At 46.8% G+C, this 20,399-nt stretch overlaps 1 protein-coding gene across 1 annotated transcript in view; it reads right to left on the bottom strand.

The window, feature by feature from the left end:
• The window catches only part of LOC144178451 (cGMP-dependent protein kinase, isozyme 1-like), a 513,788-nt gene that overhangs the window by 137,204 nt on the left and 356,185 nt on the right, over positions 1-20,399 (bottom strand). The window contains exons 9-10 of the mRNA XM_077706319.1: positions 16,941-17,024; positions 4,614-4,722 (exon numbers count right to left, since the gene is read on the bottom strand). Of these exons, the coding sequence (XP_077562445.1) occupies positions 4,614-4,722; positions 16,941-17,024 (193 nt within the window). The remainder of the gene's footprint in view (positions 1-4,613; positions 4,723-16,940; positions 17,025-20,399) is intronic.

Genomic DNA, 20,399 nt, shown 5'->3' on the forward strand with positions numbered 1-20,399 from the left:
GCTGATACCGGTCCTTTGATGAAGGCAAAATTACTTCTTGACTGGAAGCACGGTAACGTAGTTCCTGCATATAAAAGGCCAGACCGATGTAGTGACTAGCAGTTACAGGCCCATATTCCTAATGTGCAAATATGTAAAATCGTGGACCATATGCTCATACCAATGTGATCAATCATCGTCAAAATATTTTTTTTTGACAAACAAAAAACTAATTCAGAGCCGGTTTCTCATTAGACACAAGCTCGTAGAATTTATACATAACCTCACCGCAAAGTGGCAACCAGCTAGACTGGATATTTCTAGACTTCTAGATAGCCTTTCATTGTGTCTTGCACAATCTGTTATCACAAAAGCTGTCTACCTTAGAAATACCGACTGAGCTATTTGACATGTTTGGGGGCATACCTTATTGGGCGAAAGCACTATGTTGTGTTTGACCCAGCCGTTTCATCAGACGTGAATGTGTTATCAGGTGTTCCTTAACTGTCAGTTCAATGTACATCTTGAGTGTATATCTGTGATATTGCCGACCATGTTTCCAGCACTGTTAGATTGTTTGCAGATGATTGCTGTGTTTACCGTCGTATTCCTTGTGATGCAGATTTTGTTACATTGCAAAGGGATCTTTATCTCATAATTTCCTGGTGTCAAGCATGGAAAATGACCTCTAATCTTTCAAAACGTGGCTTAGTTACGTTTACTAACGAAACAAAACCCATGGACACTAATTGTGTTTTGGGTGGCGCGAAATTGTCCTTCGCCTCTGAATACAAATGCAGTAGAAACGCCTTACCTCGGAACAGTGATACAGAGTACCCAATTTCAAATGCAAGCCGGTCAGTTAACTTGATTAGATGTAATTTTTGGCCATCTCTGCTTGAACTAAATGAAACCCGATACATGAGTAATCTTTGCCCGATATTGGAATGCGGCTGTACCACATGGGATCCTCACACTAAACTGAACGTAGATGCTTCAGAGCATATTCATAAATGCGCACTCCGGTTTGCCTCTGGAGATCCCGTCTTAAATAAAACTTCTTCAGCTATCCTCGGTATTCAATGGCGTGGAATGTATGCAGGAAACCAAGTGTGCACCGCCATATCTGTGGCCAAGCGTCTGTTGCCAGGCGACGTTGCGCGCACGGCACGCAGATCAGGCACCCCTCTTCTCCTCCATGCAACCATGTGAGTGCGTCCGTGGCCTCCGCAATTTGCTGCCGGCGGCGCGCCGTGGGCAGCCAATCGCGAAGGCCACGGTGCACCGCCACTTGTTACGTCGGGCTCCGCGGGATGGCGGCACTTGCCCGTGCTAAGCCCGACTGTGAAACACATGACTGTGTTTCACGTTACGAACTCTTTGCCGAACACAAAGTATTGCGTCGAGTTCACTGTGAGTGCAATTAATAACATCTCTGTTGGCGCCACAGTTTAGAATCGGATTGGAACGGAGCAGGTGACGCACGCCGGTGTCTTTTTTTTTCTTCGGCGTGCGGCCGCAGTGGCCCAGGCTGCGCCGTGTGCATGGAGGAAGAAAAAAAAACTTTTCTTTACTCCATCGCCGTGTCTGTGGCGCATCGGCCATGTCTGTGGCCGTTTCCAGTGTTGCTAAGCGAAGAAATTGACCGCTAAACTTTTCAACGAAAACCGTCTATTCCAAGAAACTTTGTTGGCCTTTACTTGAAACCAGACGGAAACATTAAGGACTGTCTTTTTTACAATATAAATCATAGCCGTTATCCCCCCAACGTAAGTCTCTTGTCGAACAGGTCACTCATTAAAAATACATGAGAACCGGTTCAGAATAAATACTTTTAAATATGCATTTTTCCAAGAAATATTCAGGACTGGAACAGTTTATCCGAGCCCATTGTTGCCGCCTCACCTACTTCTTTTTTTTTACGAATTCGCCCAGTTTCTGGTTTAATGTTCCAATTTGGTTATTTACACCATGACGGTCCTATCTAAATGAACGTTTTGTGCTTCGTGATTCTCCCTGCTTGTTTTGTATTTGTTGCAGATCATCATCGGCGGATCTCCCGTACAAGGCACAATACAAGTAAGGAAAAAGAAGCCTTGCCTCGTGCAGCGCGCAACAATCATTTCTGCTATTCATTTTTCATCAAACCTACGCTGTGGAGACGTCGTGCTGTCTCTAGTTACTAAAGTATTTATAGCGTCCTTTGTGTCAGCGAAAAATTGTGCTTATTTTTCTGGTGACATTGACGCCTGTGATGCTGATCTGGTTACGATCTTCCCTTGAGATCACCGGGTATTGCAGAAAATTTTTGCGCGAATGTGCGATGTCATATGCTGACCACATGTCTTCATTTTCTCATTTCGTCATACCATGTTAGCTGTTGAATTGTTATCATTGACTTCCATTTATGCAGCCCCCTCCCCTGCAGTAATGCTCGATAAGAGCGATGTAGGTGTCCGAGTAAATGAATAAATAAAATGCGAAAAAATTATGCGATATTTTATACCGGTGCGTACAAAAGTTTATAGAGCACTTAAAGGTGCCACGCAGACAAAATAAAGGTATGTTTTATTCAAAAGACTTGGTGTTTTATAGTGCCACCGCTCTTTACCAGCAACAGCCCCAAAGCGCCACACGCACCGCGGTGGCTCAGTGGCTACGGCGTTGTGGTGCTGACCACGAGGACGCAGATTAGTAATTCCAGGCCGCGGCGGCCGCTTTTCTGATGGAGGCGGAAAGCAAAAACGCCCTTGTGTACGAGATTTCGGCGCAAGGTGAAGATACCCAGGTGGTCAAAATTTATCCGGGTGGTCAAAATGTATCCTACAATCAATGAAATCAGAGCGCGGCATAGTGCGCGCAGCACCAACAGCAGTAAAAACTGGACTTCTATGTTCACGTGTACAGGGGTGATTAAAAGAAATATGAACAACGAGGCGCACAGCCTCCCACGCTTGCCGCACTGTCTGGCTGCACTGTCAGTAAAATGCGCGCGTGCGTAGTGGGGTCTCCTGTTAGGGGCAATGCTTGATAAAGAAGGGACGCCGGTCAATAATTTTGCGTCGTCTATCCATGGTCTGTCGCCACTAACCATATTGTTATCTCCTACTAGCGCGCAGCTGGCTGATTGCAGCTAGCACGATGCCCTTCAAAAATCATCTTGCTCAGTGGCGCCTCATCATGAAAAGGCGCCTCAACATAAACGACCGGAGCCGCTTCTTGACAAAGGATTTCCCATAACTTGAGGCCACACTCTCGAACGCTCTCGAAGAAGTGCGCATGCGCGCAGCTGACTGATTTTGCAGACAGATGATGCAGAACATGCCGGAGGCTCCCCGCTCCATTGTTCGCGTTTCTTCGAATAACCCCTGTACTTTCGCAACTTCCGCTCTTTCACCCCACCATTCTTAATGCTATGAAATGAATACCGTAATTACCCGGTTCTAACGCGCCCCCGATTTTCCTGGCAAAAAAACCGAAAAAACTTGCACCTCCGACTGTAACGCGCACGGAACTTTGTGAGCAAGAAAAACGAATGCGAGAGAAACGGGCGATTTATTTCCCGAAGTAATCTCACTCATCTCACTCCTCGTCGCTCTCCGCTGGCCACAACATCTCGTACTCCGTGCCGTCAAGCGCGTTCGCGATGCCACACTTCTGAACGAACGTTCAACCATGGTCGATGGGATGGTGGCCCACGCCTCGCAAGCCCATCCCGCGAACATCACCGCAGGCGGACGCTTCAGCCGACCACTCGTTTTGAATGCGAGAGAGCCGCTGCTGCCATTGCTGTTATCACGCGCGCAAGTGGACCGATTTGACCACTTGTGTGAACGCCAATAGAAAAGCCCAGGCGCCTATGCTTCATGCGTCCGAAAAATTTTTGCTAAAAACTTTGGTGCCATCTTGAGATGGCGATGGCGACGGGTGGGACGAAATTTCCGCTGTTGCGGCAATTTCGGTTTCGTATCCGATTCTAACGCGCATGCGATTTTTCGACTTATTTTTCCGGAAAAAAAGTGCGCGTTAGAATCGGGTAAGTACGGTATGCATTGCACGTAAGCGAAAATAGCTCGTTCTGCAAGCTTATAAGGCCTGCCTAAGTTGCGTTTGCTTTTGCCGGCGTGAGTCAGTCGCGCGGCTGTGCGTACTAGGTCATATGTTCTAGGGCACGTTAATCTGCTAGTGAGTCGCATGGCCATTCCCTTTTTTCCTAAGTATCTTGCTCATCTGAGCTCAGTTTAAGATAAAGGTAGTGTAAGTATGATTCTAACGAGGGAATCTTTCTAATGAACCAAACTTGCGTTTTGTCTGCATCGCCCCTCTCTTCAACCACTCCTTTCACTTGTCGAGAGAAGCTCACGCTTGACAAATCGCACTGCTGGGCTAGTTGGCAGTTCACTTCAGCGCGAACAGAAACCAGGACACAGAAGGACGACGTGACGAGCGCTCGTCCCGTCGTCTTTCTGTGTCCTGGTTTCTGTTCTCGCTGTATAAAAAGAAACGCATGGTTGAGCTCGGGAATCGAGAGAGTATAGGCACTAACATCACCTCGGCCACGTGGATTCATTTTTTTTGCATTTTGATTGGTAGCCACTACGACATGTCCACCTGTTAAGGACAGCTACTCTTACCAGCTCCACACGGCCGAAGCCTCCAACGCCCAGAGTGGCCAGCACTTCTAGGTCGTCCAGCTGTATAGGCTTCACCTCGGAGTCCACTTCCAGTGCTTTGCTTGTGATCCTGCATGCCGCACATAAGTTGCACTTGTAACAGGATATTGTAAATTCATTATAAAGTCTAATGCCTAATTTTATACAAACATAGGGCGTGACGAACCCACTATCATCACGGCTGCTGCACGCTTGTTTTGTGGGGCCAATATTGCCGTCAAAACGGTTTTACAGAGACAGAGTCCTTAATCAGTATTTTTCCCTCCTGAAAACTGAACAGCCAGTTGTGAGTCTGTTGCACCACCTCCATGAGTGACATTCGCGCTCTAGGCGCACAAACGTTATGGTAGCCCATTGCAATGCCGTTTTGATTCGAGAGACTGGAAGCTGTCACACATCTAGGAAAGCTGTTTTTTGGAGAATGTTCCCCGCATGACATATCTCTTATATAAATGTGATGGAGAAACAGCTAGCCGGGACGCTCCAGGAGCGACATCACTGAACAAACCACAAATATATCCTTCTTCTCTTTCAGCGCAGAAAAAATGTTCTGTAGCATAGTCAGTGAACTGTAATTGACGGCGAAACTGTGGCGAAGATATTTTAGGCTGTCATTTGTTCGATTTAATTGGAACCCTTCTGGCCAAAAACAAAGCCCACGTAAAGCTGCCGCCACTGCGCAATCGGAACCGCTCTCTTCTGCGCCATGTAATGCGTAATTTTTTGCACTACTTATCTTTCGGTGGCCTTTTGCGTAACGGACATCGTTCAGTATTGCTGTGCTTTCGAGTGGCTCAATCCTCAATAATTTCATGGACCTCTCAAAATAAAATAAACATAAGTGCAGAAACTCTATGGAAGCACTCAACCGAATAAAGAAAAATTTGGAGCGTCAAAAAGTAGGTGTGAACTGTTACTGTAAATTCATTTCATAACTTGGACGTTTTTATTCTTTAAAAATTATTGCGAAGACTAAGAGCATTCAAAGCCCTTAACAGGTGACAGCAACATGTTAATTCCAAAAAAGGTTAGCATCTAGGTTGAACGTTCTGTTCAACGACCGTGGAACTTCATGTTAAATATTGTGCGTTTGTACAATAAAAGTGTACAAACGAGATTATGCAAGTTAGTGTGTCTAGCGGGAGTTGCAAACCAATGGTTTTCCATACTCTAGATATTGAACTAGTTTTATTTATTTATTTATTTATTTATTTATTTATTTATTTATTTATTTATTTATTTATTTATTTATTTATTTATTTATTTATTTATTTATTGTACCTCAAATGCCCCGAGTAGGGGTATTACATGAGCGGTGGGCAGATACATCAGTTAATAAGGTGATCGATCAAATCCTTGAATTTAGTAGTGTACGACTGCTGGATGGTGTCGGTGGTCAAACTGTTCCAGTCTTTGGCTGTTTGCACGAAGAATGAGTGCAACCAGCCAAAGACATTGAGCTTAAGTATTGTACGATTTTTTTCCTTTAGACGACGAAATAAAACATGCAACAACTTGATCGCAGTTTTCACTCGGAAGCTTCGGGAGACTGGGACGTTACAGAAAACCAACAAAATGTGGTAATTTGCCCCTCTTAACCCGAATTACAGCCCTTGTCGTTCTTCAATATAGGCTTGAACACGTTGCAAGGTGGAGGCGGTACAAAACAAGGACAAATAAATTAAAGAAACAAGAGCGGGGCATCAGCGTAATCATTCATTCCGCCTGTGCTTATTATGCCATCCATTCGTCCGCCCTTTATCGTACTGCCCACACAGAGCAATGTATCCAAGTCTATGTTTACCTTGTACAAAAGTTAAACCACAGGCTTAGCTGGAACATCAGGCCAGATTGCAGCGTGCAATACCTAAAAAATGTCTACAGATATCCGTTCAGACAAATGTGGGGGGCTTAAGTGCGCCCTTAAACTTGGAAAGAATGCAGATGTTGTGAATAAATTACCTTACACTAAAGCGGTAGGAGTCGATAAGTGGTTAAAGCTTTGCTCCAGCTAAGACTGTGGACGTCCGCACAAACTGGCCTATAGGAGTAGTTTACTTACTCATTATTCAAGGGGACTTACGGGCTATTGTAGGCGTCTACCCGATATGAACGAAATATTGGTTGCGGGCTCGCAATCCAGCTCTTCGCAATTAGGTGTGCCCTAGTACAGGAGAATGGTATACTTTACACCACGTGCCCTCTTTCCACTAAGTAAAATCTGAGCCTACTGGCGTTTTGTTTTTCTCCTTCAGATTAAAAACAGCTGTCACAAGCAGAAATAAGGCACGTGGTTTCCGGCTCTGTAGCACACATTTTTACGGCGGGTGCGCTTCTACCTTGTTTATGCTCCAACGTATATTATGCGCGAAGTGCAAATTTTAAAAGCAGATTGTGACTTCTTCGGCCAAAACTGGACATTGGCTGTGAGCGACCGCAAAAAATGATTCTAGATTAACTTAGGTCCGCTCGGCGTTGTTACTATGCCAATATGTCCAAGCACGGGCATATCCGTTTTGCAATAGCCTTAGCGAAAATACTCCAAGAACAAGCACACATTTTTGTTTGGTGTAATGCAACTAGACAAAATTAGGTATGTATATTAGCTGTTCGCTGGAGCATATTTTTATAACCACAAAGAGCCGAGCCCAATCTCAATCTTGGCGGGGTCATTAGACCTGTGCTACCTATACGAAATTGACCGCTGACGTCTCTAACGCAAAGCAGTAAAAATGATCGCACAAAGATCACCGCAAGTTGATTTCATACTAAACGGTATAACGTATGCCGCGAAATAACGGAAGGGTGCGCTTTCAACCAATTAGCGTAATTAAAACGATTCCCATTAATTTGGCTACGCATCATTATAGAGCAGTGGATGATTTTGATAAATCAACCCCGCCAATAATGAGGTTAACATGCAACCGTAAGATCACTTTGGAGCCAGGCCTGTAGAGCAACGACGCATGTGGGCTGTGGCTTGGATTTTATTTTGCTTGCAATAATTGCGGCCGCAATAATTACAGAAAATTGCACATAGACATACCCTTTACGTTCCAAATAATCAGACAGCAAAAATAAATCCGGAAAGCTCCCCTGGTCTACTTTCAAGGGTCGTTGGGCACCTTCATAATGTAATCGTTTCATGTGCAGTAAGGTTGGTTTTGGCTGCTTTTTAGATTTCAATTCACGTAGCGGAGCTATTATTTCTGGTCAACAACAGCATAAAAACGGTACCTCACTGTTCCTACGTAGCGAAAAAACACGTTTCCAGTCCTCAGGCTGCGTCAACAATACGCATTAGAGCGCACTGGTCGCAGTAAAACTGCGAAACTGATAACTTTGGTATACCCGGGAGACTGCGATAAGAAACAAATGCTGGATATAGGGAATCCGAATTTAGAATGACAAGCCCATTTAATGAATACAGAAGGAAAAGCCAGCAGTAAAGAAAGATAATGTAGGCATTGGGCGCGTACGTTTTTTCGAAACAATATATTTAATGTTCGAAAAAACTGAGAAAGTAAAGAAAGACTTCCTACCCGTGTGGAACCGAGCTCACGACCTTCCAAATGCTAGTCTGCAGCCCCACGAACAATGCTACTGAGAAGGCGACTTTTGACTTTGCGACTTTTCTTGGCCTTAGCCCTCGTGACTGCTGGCTCTTACTTGGGTGCCCGATATTACTCACGGAACATATCTTGGATCTCATTCGGTTATTGCTGGCAAAGCATATGACCCAACGCTTTCCTCCTGCAAGCAAAGGAAGTCGTTCAAAACGGGGCTTCTGCGAAAGAAATGAAATAGTTATCATGTCAACGTTACTGAAAGAGGCGTTTTATATGGTGTACTTGTATGAAAACAGGGTTCTGCTGTCATAAAAAGTAGTGAAAAGCTTCATAATTGTTCCTTGCTGCAACTTATAGGATTATTACAATCTCAGGCTGACCGGCGGTCATTTTACTTGCGCATTCAAGACGCACGAATTCCATATTTGCATTTATTACATCGTTCTAAATTCCGACAGCGAAGTTGTCCATAACGCCAATAACGTTGGCCAATAACGCCACTCCCTATTTTTTTCGAACTGCAACAATTGACCCACGGCAAACCCTGACTGATTAAGCCTGAATTTCGGTTACACGTTTCCATACATTGGCAAATCTCCACCATTCGCGCCGCAGTACAAGGCACACACGTGACGTCAGATTTACCACGTTTTCATTCGGACTTTAAAAGCTGTTCAACGAGAAATGCCACTGAATATTTCGCGCAGTACGGTTATTTGGTTTTAAGCTTCGTTTTAGCACAAAATTTTCAGTTGTAGATTTGTACGCTCGATGGTAAAAATTACCAGCCAACTCCTGACGCACACATGCACGGTTTTGTAGCAGGTACCATTTCAACCAAGGCAACTATGCTGGCGTGCTTTCGTGTTTTTTCTTCGAAGCTTCGAAAGGTGTCAACTATTGGCTCACTAACATAATACCAACCCTGTCTCCTGTGGCGAGGAACAAAAACTCACGCTTAAAACCCCTTTGCTTTTGCTGTAGGCTGGCGTCTACATACTGTGCCAGAACATTGGGGTGGGGGCAGAGAAATGTATTCATTTGGGTGCTTCAGTACTGGCGAACTCCACAAACTTTATTTTCACTTACCACATCTAGCAGAATAGTAGACAACACCTCTGAGACAATTTGGTAGGCTTCCGCTGCATAGAGCTAGCGATTTTCTATTCTTTGGCGCGGGATGACTGGCAAAAAAGCTGTCCACTATTGTCAAAAGTACTTTGGTCGCACCTTTAACAATGGTATACTAGACTCGTTAAATAAGGGGATCCAAGGTATCACCGACTGGCTTGGTAACCGTTCTAAAAGGCGTGCTACCATAACGTTTCTTAAGATATCAATGGAGGCTCCGTGAATAACCACGGATGTCATTTTGGAATGTGCAGCTGGTGTTCTCATTCCAAGTTCACAATCTGCTGGGGCGTCCCGCCAGTTTAATGCTTTTCTTTCGGGGAAGCCATAAGCAGTGCAAAATTAATAAAGATGCGAAGTATTTTAAAGCCTAAGAACCTATTTTCTAGATATAACATCATGTATATTACCCAGCAAAGGTGCTGGATTGAAATAGTGAATAATAATTGTCGCGGAGATTTTTAACCTAGTAGCGGAGAAATATTTCAGTACCGATTGGTCTGCCTACTTGCCTCCATTGGGATGTATTCAGGCATGGGTTTCTCGAGACAGGACAACTTAGGTTTCATTTATGTGTTAACGGAACACCCCAGCGATTCCGTGACCGATTTTTCGAATGTAAAGTCTTCTCTTCCCAGTCCCCGTTGATATTTGCAATTGCAGCGCTGGCATTTAAGGAGGCCAGTTCACATTATGTATGTGTTTTCGACACAAAATTCCTTTACTCTGCCCAGTTGTATAACAACCCCTGACGAGGACCTGCACGCTTCAAAGCCACTTCGACCAATACTCTGCCAGGTAAAGGCATCTCGACCAGCTTAGAGCTTCCCATCCCAGGCCCTGCCTTTCCTGAAAGGGGTGTGCAACAGAAAAGTGCCAGGAACTGTTGGAAAGGTCTCGTGCCTTCCGTTTCGCATGCGATGTGTTCCATCACGTCCGCATCTCAGTCTTTTAAAAGTCAGCACAACAATGATTTTGCCTGTGAGAGATATATACAACAATTGTACAAACACTCGTGGAGAGTTTGCTGATAGGACAAAAAAAGACAACTTTTCAGGAAACTTGGGGATTAGTGTACATGATGCTAATGTGTCTCGAGACTTATAAGGCAGGCACATTAGCGCTGGCGTGCCACCGCGCAATTATGTTTATGTTTAAGCTCCAAGCATTGTTCTAGTTATTATTTGTAAGCTTGATACAGCTTCCTTGAGCTCTTTTAAAGGAGCCATGAAGAGAAAACACAAGTTTGGTTCATTCGAAAGATTGCCTCGTTAGAACCATAACGACATCACTTATAACGCAAACTTCGCTCAAATAAGCTACATAATAAGGAAAAAAGGAAATGACCATGCGACCCACCAGCTCATTTTCCGCAACAGAACCTATGATGTCACTGGGGAATGCTCTGCGATTGGCGGAGGCCGGCAAAAGCAAACGCATGTTAGGCAGGGCTTACAGTTTGCATAGCGAGCTAAATGCCCGTGAAACATACTGCACATTCTTTTTATGACAAAGAACGGTGGAGTAAACGGTTGAAGTTCCGAACGAACACGCAAGCGTGTGCGCCAATGCGTACGAAACTACCGCCTGGCCGAGCTCGACATCTCGCCATCGCGCAGACGAATTTTCGGGTTCGAGGCGCTCTGACCTTGGGGGAAAAATGCCGTAAACACCGCGCATTGACGCTCGTATCTTTCTGGTCGAAGCAGAGAGCTCGCGCGAACGGCTTTCCATACACGACACCGGCCAACTGGCATAAGCGATACTGCTACTGAAGTTGAACTATTATTAACCGTAATAAAAATACGGCACATACGTACCAGTCTGTATTCGTCCGTCGCGACGGGGCTGACGAGGCAGCGGTGCCGACGGCAGGGCGTTCGTCTGTTGTGGCTATCGCGGAATGGTCGCTTTCCCGTCCACCGCGTATCCCACAACTCTTGCCGCTCGTGCACTTAGAAGCATTGAGCGTTCAAGTGGTGTGAGGTTGTTAAATGCAAGCCCTAGCTCCTCGGCGAGAGTTTTGTTCTCCGGATCAGGCGATTCCATGACTATGGCTGCGGGTGCACTAGGTTTTACAAGTATTTTTAAAATGGCCGCCGTCTCGGTCGACTCCCGCGTGTGGGTGCTATACGGAGTCGACATACTAAGTATCTGTTTCATGGACCGGCCCGTGCATGGAGGGGCCCGTGTGACGCCGTTGCTCACGTCACCAAATGTGCAATTTTAGCGGGAGATTTAAAATTTTGGCTTAAATTGCCTTATTTCTCAGTGAATAAAGCATCATTTGCTTCCGGGAAAGCGCTTGGGGTACTATGAAACACCTAATCTTTCGAATAAAACAAACTTTTGTTTTCTCTTCATGGCTCCTTTAAGGGGTTAGGCTCGAATTTTGTCCAACCGCGGGAAAAATGGCTGATTTTGAAGAAGCATGCTGAAGTACAACAATATATCTGTGAACCTCCGCGCAAAGAATGTCTTCGGATTTGCTGTTGTGTGTTAAAATGTCATTTCATAATACAAGCGCCAACTCACTCTTCCTTCATATCCCGTCGACTTCTGAGTGGGACGCTTTCATCCCGGTGTGATATTATTCTTTACAAGAATCGGACGGAATACCTTGATATTTACACGCATGGGCTAACGCTGGTCGCTTCTTGTGTCCTAGACTCCTGTCGTAAAGAATAGCTTTTAAATATACGGCGACGACTTCTAAAAACGATTCGTCCTACTATGTTTGCAATAAGTATGGGCGGCGACTTTTTACAAGCTAGAACACGTATATTGTGAACCTCAGAAGTGTTGAAAGCTGGACGATTTGTGATGACTAGAGACCGGATTTTAGGCTAACGCCTATTTTATTCCTTGGGCTGCTATCGCGACATTTGGATACACAAGCAGACCTAGTTATAACGTAAGGGGATATGAAGAGATACTGGATACAACGAAATGAATGAAATTTACCTCGAAATCTCTATAGAGAACCGTGCATTTGAAACCTCGTTGTAACGAAGTAAAATTGACTTGTCAATGAATATGACGAACTATACCCCACAAAAGCACGACAACGGTGCGGTAAGTATTTCGCGGAATTGGACACTCGTGCGGTACGGCTGTTTTAAAACTCCCGGGTCGACCATGCGCGGCCATCGTCCCCTTTTAACCATCGCGGCATCTCTGGGGATTATGTGAACGACGATGCGGTCACTACCACGATTCTTTTATAGAGTTTCCGCGTAGCGCTAGAAGGGACAATCGGGCTCATTGGTGGCTGTTCATCTTGAAGGTGGAAGTGCTAACACAGCACGGGCGAAAGTAGAAAACGGAGACGACACGGTGCTAACTCGCAACCATTTGTTTATTGATGGGTGTTCGCCCATTTTCATCGTGTCAAGGCATCGAGATAAAACCACTCGAGAGTGGATAGAAGCATTTCACATAACACGGTCCGGAGATAGATGAGTTAGTGCACAGTCAATTTTTATAACAAAAATATGTATATCTGTGCCACTCGTTGCGATCGTAGCGGTTTCTTGATATGTTACGGTTTCGCTGTTGTAAGGCCCTTACCCTTCGATTGTCGCGTGTACACTGGTATTTATTCACTCTAAAAAGGTACTTTCATGGTATTATCTTGGGCGAGATGAACGCACCACGTGAGATGTTGAAAGTATATATTCGTGTTTCTTTTCAATAACCAAATAGTTGCGAGTTCGCGACGTGTCATCTCTGTTTTCTACTTTCGTCCCTGTTGTGTGAGCCCTTCCACCTTCAAGGTATTCAGCATGGCGGTTGGCGAACGCTTCAACGGCTGGTGCCGGGATCCGATTGGGCCGGCACGCATTCGTTTCGCGGGGCCCGAGGGGTGGTGGTGATTTATTAACAAAGGAGGGAAGAGAAAAGGCCTGGGGATATTGTTGAACTCAACGGGGAGTTCACCCTCATACGACCCAGTCCAGGGAAGGGGATTGGGGCTTCAAAGGATAGGAAGAGAGAAGGGGGAAGAGAAGAGCGTTAGGAGAGTGGGAGATAGTCTATATCGCGTTCGTTTAGTCCATGACTCGATGGCTACAAACGCAGTGCTAGTCCTGTTGTAACCAGGAAGTTGACTAGGTGCTGGAAGACCTCCCGTCGGATGGCGTCCGGTCCCGTGGGGAACAGGAAGTCTTCTAGCTTGTGGCTTGGGGCACCGAGTCGCTGGAGTTCGGCCCGGAGTTGTGTCCTTGCGGTGTCGTGCTGCAGGCAAGAGCACAGCAAGTGCTCTAGCGTCTCGGGCTCTGGGCAGTCGGCGCAGGTGGGGGATGCTCGGCGGCCTTGGTGGTGCAAGCGCGCTCCCACGTTGCAGCAATTGAGCCGCAGGTGAAGAAGGAGCGACCGGGCGTCTCTGCTAATGCGTCCGGGCAAGACCCGTGGGGCCTGGCCACTAACTACTCGGGCATCTGGATGCTTGGCCTCCACCACTCGTGCCAGGATAGTCCTTGCAGCGTCAAATGACACCACATCCCGGGAGGCTGGAACCCCTGCCTGGCGAGCAGCACCTTTGGCTAAGGCGTCTGCAACCTCGTTGCCCGTGATGTTCACGTGCGATGGCAGCCAGTGAAGTCGCAGTGGACACCCCTGCGCTTCCACCGCATGAAGCTTGGCCGCCAGCGACCGCTCAACGTAGCCGCTAGAGCTGGCTGGCTGGTCGGCGGCACGCAGACGGAGGAGGGCAGACCGTGAGTCAGTCAGGATGATGGCCCCCCGGGCCTGGGTGCCCTGCTTGAGAAGAAGATCTGCAGCCAAGTGAAGTCCAGCCAGCTCTGCGTGGGTGGATGAGGCAGGGAAGGGCAGGCTGCACACCTGGCTGGTGCCGAGTTCTAGGGCCATGCAGGCGGCTCCGGCTCTGCCCATCGACTGTTGTACAGATCCATCCGTGTACACTTGCAGATGTCCGGCAGCGTCGCCCTGCAGCAGGGCAGCCACCTCTTGGTGGACAGCCTGGGGTGGAGTCGACCTCTTACTACGGACCCCCGGCAATGTGGTGACAATGCGTAGAGCCTGCCCCGTGCCTGGGGGTGGTGGCTCCAGGCGTGGCCGCTGCGGCAACGCGATGTGGCTCTCGTACGTACTGAGCAGCATGCCCATCCGAGAGTTGGGCCGGCTGCGGTAGCGCTCAAGGAGTGCCACGCCGTCAGGTGTGCCCTGCAGGCGGTGGATGTGGTGGAGACCCACCTGCAGGGCCCGCATCTGGATGGGCCAGAAGCCTGCCTCCGTGTATGTCGCCGCCACCGGAGATGTGCTCGGAAGGCCCAAGCAGAGGCGGATAGCCCGGCGCTGATCCACCTCCAGCTCCTCCCACCGGCGCGGCTTGAGTTGCACTAAAGGCAGAGCATAGAGGACGGCGGACGATGCCATACCGTGGAACACCTTCAGGGCCACGGTGTGTGTGCAGCCCTGTCCATGCGCCAGCATCCTCCGCACGCCCTGGTGGACCCTCGTTGTGCATTTCCGAAGCGCCTTCACCGCAGGTAGCCAGGACAACTGGCAGTCGATCAGGAGCCCCAGATACTTGGCGCTAGTGCACCACGGAAGAGTCTGACCGTTCAAGGTGAGCGGTGGTGTCGTCTTGCGTGCTCTGTAGCCCCTCGAGTGGAAGATCATGGCCTGCGTTTTCGTCTCGGACAGCTGCAGGCCACGGCTTGTGAGGAAGGCGGCGACTGCCCACAGCACCCCCTGGAGACACGCCTTCACCTTGGAGAGTAGCCTCGTTGGTCCGTGCGCCCAGATGGCGACGTTTCGCGGGGCGGGCGCACATGCCTCGCCAAACCCGCATAAGTTCCCGTAAGGCGCACATGCCTCGCCAAACCCGCATAAGTTCCCGTAAGGGCGACCTCCTCTCCTTCCCCACGGGTGCATCCGCAATCGACAACCAGTAAGCCACCGCCGTAGAGTTAATGTACGCTAGCCGCTATGCTAAACCCCCAGATGCAACAGACAAAGCCCCAGCCAAGACGAAGATGCAGCGATGGACCATGCACACGCCTTCGTCGTGCCAACGTCGTCGCAGGCAGTCGTTTCTTCGGCGTCCATGGCGATAGCGAAAGCGGCCACCGCTGAAATGGACGCTTGCCATGTACGAAACAAACGAGCATCACAGACCTTTTCCACCTATGCCTAGCGGACAACAAAAGAGGCAGTGCGCGCAATTAGCCAGCAAAATGTTTGTCTTCTAATCAATTTCCGTGGCATGCGTGGTCGCGTAGAGGTCAGTGAGCCACGAGGCGGTTTCCTTCTGTGCGTACTTACAGTAGTGCCCCCAACTGAGCTTACATTGCCATAAAAAAACAATGGATATAACGAAACATTGACGGCACCTCTTCAACTCTGTTATAACGAGGTTTGAGTGTACGGGCCTGAATTTGAGGTTAAGAGTGGCTTTTGTGGTGTTTATATAGTGCCTATAAATGCGTCTTTTTTGTGTTCGTTCCTAAATGCCCATAAATGCCTATTTTTGAAGCCTATTTTCGATCCCCGCGCATTTAAGAACTCTATTTACCCTTAAGATTCGCTTCATGGTGCACATTGAGATCGTTATTCTCGTTACCGGGCAGATTTGACTGTTCAGAACTCTGTAACATTATTTATTCCTCTAGTTCAACAAACACCCGTAGAACAACAGCTAGTACCAGTAGAAGGGGACGGTCATTCTTAGAACAAGAGGCACAGTTTTGAATAAAAAATTTGGAGATGGCGGCAGTTTGCTGATATTTCCAGAATTGTGGCACTGATACTCAGACACGCAAGGGTTGAGCATGGAACACGCCTTGGTTAGCAGGCCCCTGCCACATAGAAAAGTCAACGGCGAAACATCACTGCGGAGCTGCATTTCCTTACGCCTTGAAATTCACACTGCTAAAAGGCTTTTGGGGCGTCTTGACTGGCTGATTGGGACATCATTGTATATGAGAAAATTGCTAGAGTTATACCTAGCAGTCCTCGTGTAGCAGCGTATTAATGTCTTGATAAATCGTCCTCTGTCTTGCAGTTATTATTTGTGTCTGTTTCTGTTGCGTCATAATTAAATTGCTTCGAGGAGGCATCAAGTATACTTGGGTACAACTAAGAGCGACAGCGGAAGTTGGCGCAGTGCACCACTGCGGCAGCCGGCTGTTCCTCTATGCGGCGCGAAGCACGCCTTACTGCGAGTATTTTCAGCATTACTAGTGTCCTTTAAGCGACATTTTGCACTTAATCCGCTAAAAAATAATGCAGCCACGACGAACAGGTCGCGCACGTCTACGTTTTCAATTATTTGAATTCAAGTAAAAATTTATGGTGCCTATATTTCCGTTGTTGGCAGCCTAAAACTTTATTTTGCAGCATGTTTTTGACGCCTAAAACGCGCTTTTAATGCCTAAAAAATCGGCCTGTAGTTATGACATTCTTGGATGTAACCAGGGCGAACAAAGGAGGACCGATTGAAGGGACACCGCGGCCTCCCGTGTGTCTCTCCACTCTGTCCTCGGTTCTATTCGCGCTGGTCCTAGCCAAGATTCGAGCTCCACTGTTTGCAAGCAGGTTCTTGAGAAGCTTCCAAAATGGTTACCTCTGTGGTGGCCTCAGCTGGAGTCTGTCATCGTAGTGCTTATCCTGGAGCTCTCGGAGATCACCGATGAGTTGAATGAAAGACCTGCATTAAGAAGAAAAGTAACTGATGCGCTGTCCACTGGTACACTGGTGCTGAACATTTTAAATCATTTTACACGTTCGATGCAAGGAAACAACCTTGTACGAAACATCATAAGATAAACTGCCAATTCCCGTGAAGGCATGGAAATTCCAAAAAAGCTTCCTGCGTTTACATCCACTTCTGCTTTAGCACAAATCTTTTTCCCACTCAGAGATATGATGGTGCGAACGTTCGCCCTTTCCCCGATCCAAGACTTTTACTAAGCGTTATTTCGGTCATCGTTACATACCTGACTCCTTGGGTGCACTTACATTTCCTTTGCAGGTGCTTATTAGGGCGCCAAGGTTTTGGCCTATCAGACCTTGCACGAAGTATGCTTGCTTTGCATACCATTATCTTCAGAGGCGCAGTTAACCTCCTTGTCCCACTCAGGAAGCTCTTGCTAAATGCCGTTTTGCCCATACGGCTTCTACGCCAAATTTCGCTCTTTATATTTAGGGTCAGTACTGGCAACACGCAAAACATACATTAATACACATTTCGAGCATTTTACCGCGTATGCGAAAGGTGGAGCATTCTGGATGTCTGTTTAACCTTGCTTTCAATTTCTTTGTACATGTGGGCACGTCGGCTGGCCACACGTCAGCATCATTCGCTGTTCTTTATGCAGTTTCTTCTCTTCTACGCGGCGACGGCTGGTACTACAACGGAAAGGGAACCAAATCTTGTCATTCACACACACACCACCAACGGAGACTGCGCACAAGAACTACCGCTGTACGATGAGCACTGGGTATCCGGGTTACCATCGTCAACGACATCGCCGCAGCAAAGTAAAAAAGCCTGTCGCCACCCGGCCACTTCAGTGGGCACGTCGGCTGGCCGCACATCAGCATCATGAGAAATCCGCTGTTCTTTATGCAGGGCAGTAATAATGTCTCTACTGTTTAAACAAGCAATCCACTTTTTAATCAGCTGACGTGCCCACGAAAGCTGCACGTGATTTTTTTGAGTGTCCGTGAAGTTTTGTCGGGTCTACTTCTGTTATGCGGTGATGTAGAATCCGATCCGGAAACGCCTACGTCAGAAGAACTGCTTCAGGAGCTGCTCAAGGGGCAGCCCGTTATCCAGCAGAGGCTAGAGGCTGGATTGAATTGTCACTTAAAACTGTCGAAGAGACAGCACTGGCTGTCAAACAGATTGACATGAAAGTGACTGCCCTTGACAAAACAGGTCAAATCCTACAAAACAAGCTGGCTGAGCTAGAAGATCGCAGTAGACGAAACAACATCCATGTTAACGCGCTGGACGAAAATGACGACCAAACCAATGACGATCTACAGGAAGCCGTAGTACAAGGTGTGTTTAATACGGTCTTGGGTGTGAACATACGCTCGGCAGAAAGAATCCCCCGAATCGGACACAAGAGACCTGATAAAGCTACACCAGTGATAGTAAAATTATTCGATTACCGCGCATAAACAGATCTCTTTTAAGAATGCTCGCTGTTAACAGGCACGAAGGTGTCTTTCTCAGAAGATTGTCCCCTGACCACAAGGCAGAATCGCAAAAAGCTTTGCGACAGCACAGCGGAGCCGGGGAGGACCGGGGACAAGCCGAAACTGATTTACGATAAAATTAAGATCGGAAACGAGCTCCACCTGTGGGATGATGCTCAAAATTAGCGAGTCGCCGCGGGTAAGCAGGGCAGCACACAAATCGTGACAATTGAACCGAGGCATCAGTTGGGAAGCGATTGTGTTGCTTAAACATAAATGCTCGCAGTATAGTAAAAAAAAATCTTCAGAACTAGAAAGTATAGCCATAGCAAATGCCCCCCATCTGATATTAATCACGGAAACTTGACTTTACAGCGATATTAGCGACGATGAAATAGCACCACCCGGTTACAAAACTCACCGCAAAGGTAGAAACGGTCGTAGAGGGAGTGTTGCTATCATCTACCGTGATTCGCTCGCAGTTACAAGGCTGCCCGACATACCAGTTTGATGATTGATGTACGATTGTAGGAGGATTCTACCGCCCACCAAACTCGGACAATACTTTTTGCGAGAAACTTAACGAATTTCTATGCATCTGCAAAACAGATCAAAGCAATGTCATGTTATCCGGTGATTTCAACTTCCCGTCAGTCGACTGAAACAATTAATTCCCTGATGCTCGGTCTACTACTGCAGAACCTTTTATCGATGTTGTCCTTTTTCACGATCTAACCCAGTTAGTTCGACACGCAACCCGCACTCAAAATGACAGCGAGTATATTTGAGACCTTCTCAAAAAGTTTCTATTTCTATTGAGTCAATTTCTCTCAAATAGTTTATTAACGCGCGACCCTAAAAATCGATCATTACTAAACAGCGCAACAAAAACACTGACTTTACCTGAGGTACACAGGACAGGTACACAGGACACTTTGCTAAAAATCGAAGTGACTCATGGCATATCAGATCACATAATTTTCTGCCTTGCGTTAGCGATGAATCCCGTAACAACGAATAAAAAAGAAAGAAAAGCGTGTTCTTCCCGTATTCTTGCGTGCTGATGACGTGGCCATACTCGACACGCTGGACATCTCGTTTTCACGCTTTATCGAGCTTTCGAAAACTAGCCCATGCACAGTCAACGATATGTGATGTTTCTTTAAGAGCCTTGTCTTGAAATGTGCTCGGGATTTTGTACCACCCAGGTTGAAATTATCTCGAAACGCGAACCCATGGATGACAGGGAAAATAGTGAGACCGAAGCGGAAAGCTAAAAAGATATGAAAAAAGTGCCGCCAATACCCATCAGTAATTAACATGGAAGGGCTAACAGCCACGCGCCTACTAGTTAGTAGCAGTATAAAAACTGAAAAAGACCACTATCAGGGTGTAACTTTGAAAAATTATATGCTATTCTGCCCATCAAAGTTTTGGCGCCATTTTTCCCCAAAGGAAAGTTGACCTTCCAGATTCTTAATCGGTTGCGAAATATACACGGACAATTTTGTGATTTCCGAGACTTTTATTCAATTCTTCAGTTAAGTTTCCTCTGATGAACACGGCAGCTTACCACGCTTCGCTCTTTTTGAAAATGTGAGTCCTACCAATAACTTTATATCTCAGCAGGGCATACCTTCATTTCTTCTCAATTTAGGCTGCTAAAAATCACCTGGTGTAGACGGCATTCCTAACGCATTCCTAGTTAGATACGCTGAATGGTGCTCACAGTACCTCTGCATTCTTTACCAAAAGTCTTTGAGCTTAGCACAAGTTCCAGAAGATTGGAAGAATGGTAAAATTACCGCATTACCTAAAACAAATGACTGATCCAATATTGCATTGTACAGGCCAACCTCCGCAAAAGACCTAGAGC

The sequence above is a fragment of the Haemaphysalis longicornis genome, unplaced genomic scaffold, assembly GCF_048455015.1.
Source record: "Haemaphysalis longicornis isolate Haplotype H1 unplaced genomic scaffold, Haemaphysalis longicornis Haplotype H1 scaffold_1, whole genome shotgun sequence".
In the NCBI taxonomy this organism is placed as follows: Eukaryota; Metazoa; Arthropoda; class Arachnida; order Ixodida; family Ixodidae; genus Haemaphysalis; species Haemaphysalis longicornis.